General features: G+C 45.9%; 1 protein-coding gene across 3 annotated transcripts in view; it reads left to right on the forward strand.

Annotated features, from left to right (window-relative positions):
• ZMYND8 (zinc finger MYND-type containing 8) overlaps positions 1–2,739 on the forward strand; it is a 40,542-nt gene extending 37,803 nt beyond the window's left edge. For all 3 annotated transcript variants that reach the window (XM_075571290.1, XM_075571289.1, XM_075571288.1), the window contains one exon: positions 1,180–2,739. In XM_075571290.1, the coding sequence (XP_075427405.1) occupies positions 1,180–1,281 (102 nt within the window). In that variant the 3' untranslated portion in view covers positions 1,282–2,739. The remainder of the gene's footprint in view (positions 1–1,179) is intronic.
• The last annotated feature ends 5,663 nt before the right edge of the window (positions 2,740–8,402 follow it).

Raw genomic sequence — 8,402 nt, forward strand, 5'->3', positions numbered from 1 at the left:
TAACAGGGGTGGGCAACTCCCGTCCTCAAGACTGGAGCAGGGATATCCCCAATTCCTGGCCTGTTGGTGGCCCTTGGAGTTGCCTCCCCCCTCCCCCTCCCTGCTGCAGGTGTCCTGCTTTGTTAGCATCTCACATTGGTAGACCAGAAACAGCTGCACCTGCAGGGTTCAGGGACTCTGTTCCTGTGTCCTGTTGCTGGAGATCAGCAAGTCAGGTGACTTCTATAGTGCAATCTCTGGCTGCATTAAATAATGTACCTGTGCAGAGCCCGGCTGTGTTCTCCCTTACTAACATACAGGTGATATAATGCATGACTCCCGCCCAATGTGACAGAGTAACGCCTGTGTTTACCAAGCAGTCTGCAATAATGCACCCGGAGGCTCCCATTACCGCTCAGTGACTTGAATGGACTCTAATGTCTCTTACTGCAGAAGACTGCTTAGTCAATATGCCCCTAATTGTATAGGATGGGCTAATAAGGTGTACAAACCTGCGGCAGGTGAGACACACTGGACTATCTCTAAAAGGATTGAAACCACTTCCACATTTCAGCGTACCATATTTACACACTGACTTCAAGAGGTAATCCGGGGGAGTCCGGCGCTGAACCCCATTAATTTCAGCTCTACGGACCCCCTGCTTCCGAAGGTACTTACCTCTGTAGTGCTTACCGGTAGCCACTCCAGGGCTCACTATATGGCTGCTTTTTAAAGCTCCTGTGCTCTGCGGGCCAATAAGAAGCCGTGATGTCATCCTGTGTGGCTTCCTATTGGCCCATGTGACAGAACTTTAAAATGCAGCAAACTGCACAGAGATACCGGCACCCCCTACGGAGGTAAGTATCCCTGAAAGCTGGGGGTTTCCGGAGCTGAATTTAACGGGAGTCACCTCCGGAAACCCCCAGCTTCAACCCTGGATTTAAAAATAAAAACCCGGCTTGGATTTCCCCTTTAACAAACTGTTACACTCGCATTTTAAATAAAATCCGGCAGCTACCATATGTTTTTAAATAAAAGGCCTCACTCGCGCAGATGATAGTCACCGCGCTGCACTTCTAAACGAAGCAGGAGGCTTGGAGTAGATCACTTTGGACTTGACAATTCATGCATAAACCGCCTTGAATATATCTCTCTCTCTCTCTCTTGCAATAACACACTTCATTTATTTCTCATCCCCAGACCATTCCCGTTGTGGTTAGCCCAAGTGCCGGAGCAGGGGCAGTGCGGCCGGGAGTTCAGTACGTTCAAACAACAATGCCAGTTCAAGTCCGAAGAGTGTAACATTCACCAAAGTCGGAGCGGCTGCTGGAACCGCCGTTCTCGGGGCTTAAACCTCGGACTGGAGCATTGTTTCGATGCACACAGCATTGACTACACTACATTGACGGAAATCATTAGCTGAAAACAGTCACCATCCATTCAATCCGCTCATTCTCTTTTGTAAATAATGTACAATTTGTGGATGTCATTAAAATTAGAATACCATCTTCTTTTTATATTTGTATCGACTTTAACTTATGAACGATGGCTTGAAATGAGTATCGGAGAAATGCTAAACGCGCATCGCAAATTAAACCTTTTAAAATGATCGTGGGAATTGGCTGTTCAAAAAAAAAACTATTGCCTGGGAAGATGGTCTCCAATGTGTTTTTCTCCGTAATTCACATGCAAATGTGGGAGTGTGCGGACCTTATAGTGTGGAAACGGACTTCTGGTGCAGATAACCCGACGAGTTTGTGCTCTGCATATGAAGAAAGCTTCGGCGGATTAATACTACAGATATTTTTTTTTCTTCTTCACTATAGCGTGTATGCAACATTGAATAATTCTGTATATGGGAAAATAAAAAAAAATACTTCAAATCATTCTGAACACCTGAAGACTAAAGGTACTACTGGAAAAAACATGGAGTTTTGAGCAGAACATTTTTTTTTTCCTTTTCCTTTATCGCTTTGTTAGTTATTACAAAAATAATTCTTAAAAAGCAACAGAAATATGCTATAAAAACAAAACCAACAAATGAACGGTGAGTTCAGGAATTTATTAATACACTTTCACAGGAATTTGATGCTGCGAAGCATGTATTAGTGCAGTAGAAAGCAGAGTTACTATCTAAGCATGAAGCAGTACAGTTCAAGAGGATGTAACCCATGAAGCTTCTGTCTGTTACATTTATACTGTAGTACAGGGGTGCTCAGCTCGAGCCCTCCATACACCCCAACAGGTCAGGTTTTCCGGATATTCCTGCTTCAGCACAGGTGGCTCAATCTGTGGCTCAGCCAAAGACAGCGCCACCTGCGCTGAAGCTGGGACCGATTGAGCCACCTATGCTGAAGCAGGAATATCCTGAAAACCTGGCCTGTTGGGGGGAAAGGGGGTTCTTGAGGCCTGGAGTTGGGCACCCCTGCTTTAGTACCATTTTGTATGTTATGTAAAATGCAAGCATTGAACAAACACAAGTGATGTATGTATGTATATGAGACAATTAAGTGTATGATATCATTCCAGTACATGTTGTTGTACATTTCAGTCATGTTAATTTCTCCCATTGTTTATAAGATACGGTATGTACAGTATCCAGCTAGTCGGACCCCCCGCCCCCCAGAACAGAGCATTTCTTCTTGCAAATGCGTCTAGCTGGCCTTATTTGTGAAACATAATTGCTTTTAGCATATGGAAGTATTTTTTCACATTTTCTTTGTATAAAATTTTTATTAAATCTACAATTTTCTTTTTTGATTATTTTGTTTCTTTTGGCGTAGTGGGCGTCGTATATTTGACCAATGTTTGGCTTCGTATTATTTCAAATGCGCTGCTGGGATCAGCGGAAGGAATCGACGCTTCAGTCGCTGGGGGAGGAGGGGGTGGGAGTGAAGGACCATGGGATTGGATCCATTGGTTAACCAGCGGCTAAAAAAATCATGGAGAAACTGCACGAACCTCTGAAAGGAATCAGGGAAAAGTCCTTTTGCGATGGTGGGCCATTAAAGAAACGGTTCAATCTTCTCTCTCTGGTAAACCACCGATTACCGCTGCACCCTCTTGATTTATTGAAGTATAGGCGGGTCCTCAGTTAATCCGCCGGACTCCGTCCCGCAAACCGCCGTCGGATTGTGGGATCCATTGTTAATCCGCGGCGGTGAGCGTGGGATAATCCGTGCCGGCGTGGGATAATGCGTTCAGCGGGATGCATTATCTGGCGTGGGATAATCCATTTCTACGGATAACGGGACGTTGGATAGCGAGGACCCCGTATTGATACATTGGCTCCCCATTGTACTCTCACACAATGACTCATTCTCTGGGTAGTTTTGATGCCGTCATATTTACTGTCGCACTTAAAGTACGGGTGAGATGTTGATGATTGTGATAACCTTACTAACACCCTGACAACTTTTCATGGCAAACTTTCAGGAGCTCGCTTTCTGTCTAATCAGGTTAGAGATGATGGGAATATATAGAATGTTCTTAAAGTTTTGCTGGTAAAGCACACGGGTCCTTATACAATAGACTAAGGCAGGGCTGGCCAACTCCAGTCCTCAAAGGCCACCAACAGGCCAGGTATTACAGATAGCCCTGCTTCAGCCACCTGTGCTGAAGCAGGGATATCCTGAAAAACTGAGCAGTTGGTGGCCCTTCAGGACCAGAGTTGGCCATTCCTCTGCTAAGGGAAGGCCAGCTCACAGCATTTATGATGGGGTTCAATGGCCATAATTGGTTTGGTATTAGAACCGCTATAAGTAGAGTGAGACACAAGCGCACCAACATTGTTGTGTTCATATATTTCCTTTGTACAGCAAATAAAAATGCATAGTGCATTCGCATGTCTCAGGCAGGTCTCAGCAACCCTGTCTGTCCCCATTATCGCTTGGCAAACAATGCTTCTACTGCAGCCGGGGATTCTGGGTAATGACATGCAAATGAGCACCATGTGTCACTCTTGCCTACTTATCCGTTTTAACATGCACCCTTTACGCTCTGCTGTGTGACACAGTTTTTGCTGCATTTGGCTGGATGATCAGCACATGTCAAAGGCCAGTAACAGCCGACAGATGTCCCGAAATCCATCCTTCTGAACAAGACGCCGGTGTCCCGACGCAAAGCCAAACCGTCGCCCGGCTTTTTGATCCGCTAATGGTGTAATTGACTTGTCTGCAAATAATATGCTTAAACTTATTCAAAGACAAGTAATTTCTGTGAAGTTTTTGCACATTAGCCTTTTTCTTTGTTTTCGACGAGCTGCGCGGGGATGCGGGAATCTCCTCCGGGCTGCAGCTAAATGTGGTGATTTTTTTATAAATAAAACACATGTTCGCTTATAATTAGATTAGGAACAAAGGAGGCTTAAAGCTGGAGGTTTGCTAAATAGGGCTGATTCCTGTCTTGTTTGAAACCACAGGTTTAATGCGTTTCATGCTTCTTCGGTGGTTGACATCAGATGTTCAATTACATGTCAATCTGTTCTTAATTCAAGTGACCAAACTAATAAGAATCATACCAGCATCCCATCAGTTATACTGTGTTTCTAATGTTCATATCCACGTGTAACCAGGCTGAGAAGATAAAATAGCCTATTATGTAATTCATACACACTGCACAAGACCTTTTTCAAAGCAGTGTATATCTGTGATAAAAAAGCGCTAATAATCATTTATAACAAGACTGTTACATTGCTAATAAGCCTGTAAAATACAGTACTATCCTTTTTTTTTTACTTCGATCTTACATGCAATAGTATTAAACGTATACATAAAATATATAAGTGTGTGTATGTATGTATGTATATAAATAAATATATATACATATACACATATATATACACTACACATACATACACACACATATATATATATATATATATATACACATATATAATATATATATAGATATATATATATACACACATATATGTGTGTATATATATCTATATATATATCTCAAACGGAAAAAGCAGGCATTCCAAATCTTCGGGGTATCCAATTTATTATTGCTTTTTCCATTTGATATTATATCCTTGTATTAAAGCAAATGGCACCCGCAAGCACTATGTGTGTGTGTATGTATATGTATGTATGTATATATATATATATATATATATATATATATATATATATATATATATATAGTGCAGAATAAATTAGTTCTTCAGTATTAGGTGATACCTTTTTTATTGGACTAACAATTTATGTCATAGGACAAGCTTTCGAGAGTTCTCCCCTCTTCTTCAGGTCAAGTAATACTGAAGAACTCATTTATTCTGCACTATCGCAACTGGACTAACACGGCTATTTCCTGCTTTATATATATTTCCATGGACTTTATTGTTTTACTACATATCAGTTGTTGTCACTTGTCACAATTTTTTCACTTGGTTTATTAATTGGTTTGAGTAAGGGATATTTGCACTTGATTTTGTTTGTTTTCTCTCTGTATATATCTAAACAAGTATATATTCACAAAAAGATACTCATCAGATAGCACACCACAGGATAATGGATCATGAAGGTATCATAATTTAATTAACAGCAGAACCGGTGCCGACATTTTGGTAACTTGGGACCTTCCTCAGGACGGTTTATACTTCCCATTGTTTATGAGTTAATGTATTTGCATACTTGCTGTATCTGTTTGGTGGGACTTTGTAGCACGTTGGAATACTTGGTGCTGGTTTGTGTCTGGAGTAACTGACCTTCTCACTGCTGGTTTGCAACTTGATGTCACCCACAGCTCAAAAGCCAACATAATACTCAGGCCAGGGGGGGGGGGAAGAGTTGGGACAACTGTTCCGGGCCCGGTGTCTGTGGGGGGCCCGGTGCTGGAAGTTGGACCCAGCTAGGGGTTGGACCCAACATCCAAGTCCGGCTGCCGCCTCCCGGACCCAACATCCAAGTCCGGCTGCCGGCTCCCGGGCTCCAGCTCTCACTACTGCAGCCCGTTCTTCACTGAAGCTCCACGCACACGCCAGAGGTTGGGCCCGCGAGGTCAGAGCAGCAAAGGGGGCTTCCCCTCCAAAGGAATGGGGTTGTATTGGGGAAAGGGGCGGGGGGTGTCAAGGGAGACCAATTTTTTAACACAAAAATACCCAAATCCTTTGAGCAAAACGTGAGATAAAATAAATTGTAATTAATTCACACAATGAACATACACAGCTTAATTTACAAAATAATATGAAAATACACTTAGTCACGGTGTTAAATCTGGTTACAGGAAAGATCTTAGATGGAATCTCAGGTGAATCTTTTTACAGCATGTTGAATATACATGCTGACTGGCTGCACGGACTTTTAAAACCTCACAAGTCCTATCTTTACACTGTGCAACCAATTGCGGCGTGGGAACAGAATATCCCACCTATTCACAAGGTTTGCCCATACTTCAGGAAGCCTGGCAGAGGCATCAAGGTGTGCCACGGGCATGTGCGATCTTCGTCCCTAAGCCGCTTAGCATACCTAGCCAAGCCCACTTCCCTGGTGACAGGTTGTCTCCCTGACACCTGGACATGTCAGGGACAAACTGTTTACCTCTCCCCCTCCCCACTTAGCACTTTAACCTGTCAAGTCCTTTGTTAACTCGGGACCTGGTCAGACATTCTGGGACCAGCACCGCAGGGTGCCTTAGAAGTCCGGGGTTAAGTTATGCATGACTCACTTGCAGGGATGTCCTGCCATGTACCTTTTGATCACTGTACTTGTGAACTAAGTGTTTCCGCTTCTCCGCCCGCTTGAATGTAAATGCCCTTGCTCTTATAATTTTAATACACCAAAAAGAGGGGGACTTTCATTCATTACTTTTTATGAAAGTTTAAAATACAGAAACCATAATTGTTTTAATGATAACCCCCTAGCCCTCCGCATAGCAAAAATCAGAGCGCCCGGACACTCCTATCCAAAGCTAGCTTGCTGCTTATACGCTATGCAGCATGCTGTCTTGTTTTAAAACCTTTCTTCCTTTCTGCGGTCTGCGGGGAGACACTGATACAATGTTCATAATGGACACATTGCTGGTTACAATACTGATACACAGTTTCATTCCCGGCGTTGCTGTGGTCCCCTTATACCTAGCGGGACACAGACAGACCGTTATAATACATTTAAAGCACTGCAGCCAATACTGGGCTGCAGAGCTGACACTCTACATGTTAATTTAAAAACCCCTATAACTCTTCACCTTGTATCTGGTGAGAGAGGTACGGAACCCCTCACTGGGTTCTGGGATTTGGGCATACCCCGGGACCTGGAATGTAACCCAGTTCCCTGCCCGGTCTTACTGCTCTGGTCTGTGCTGAAGCAGGGAGATTTGGCGGTGAGCTGCAAACTGCTTTCTAGGGGGGATTTTATCCGGTGGTCTGTGTTCCTCATGTTCTCAGGAATCTGGGGGGATTCCGGAGTGCATCTTTCGGGGTAACCCGCAACATTCACCCCCTTCTACCCAAACACACCCTGACAACAGTTCACCGTAAAATCACCCCTGAAACTCAAGCCTTGCACATCTCCGCTGGCCGGCACCCCTGAAACTCACGCCTTGCACATCTCCGCTGGCCGGCACCCCTGAAACTCACGCCTTGCACATCTCCGCTGGCCGGCACCCCTGAAACTCACGCCTTGCACATCTCCGCTGGCCGGCACCCCTGAAACTCACGCCTTGCACATCTCCGCTGGCCGGCACCCTGAAACTCACACCTTGCACATCTCCGCTGGCCGGCACCCCTGAAACTCACGCCTTGCACATCTCCGCTGGCCGGCACCCCTGAAACTCACGCCTTGCACATCTCCGCTGGCCGGCACCCCTGAAACTCACGCCTTGCACATCTCCGCTGGCCGGCACCCCTGAAACTCACGCCTTGCACATCTCCGCTGGCCGGCACCCCTGAAACTCACGCCTTGCACATCTCCGCTGGCCGGCACCCCTGAAACTCACGCCTTGCACATCTCCGCTGGCCGGCACCCCTGAAACTCACGCCTTGCACATCTCCGCTGGCCGGCACCCCTGAAACTCACGCCTTGCACATCTCCGCTGGCCGGCACCCCTGAAACTCACGCCTTGCACATCTCCGCTGGCCGGCACCCCTGAAACTCACGCCTTGCACATCTCCGCTGGCCGGCACCCCTGAAACTCACGCCTTGCACATCTCCGCTGGCCGGCACCCCTGAAACTCACGCCTTGCACATCTCCGCTGGCCGGCACCCCTGAAACTCACACCTTGCACATCTCCGCTGGCCGGCACCCCTGAAACTCACGCCTTGCACATCTCCGCTGGCCGGCACCCCTGAAACTCACGCCTTGCACATCTCCGCTGGCCGGCACCCCTGAAACTCACGCCTTGCACATCTCCGCTGGCCGGCACCCCTGAAACTCACGCCTTGCACATCTCCGCTGGCCGGCACCCCTGAAACTCACGCCTT

The sequence above is a fragment of the Ascaphus truei genome, chromosome 15, assembly GCF_040206685.1.
Source record: "Ascaphus truei isolate aAscTru1 chromosome 15, aAscTru1.hap1, whole genome shotgun sequence".
Lineage (NCBI taxonomy): Eukaryota > Metazoa > Chordata > Amphibia > Anura > Ascaphidae > Ascaphus > Ascaphus truei.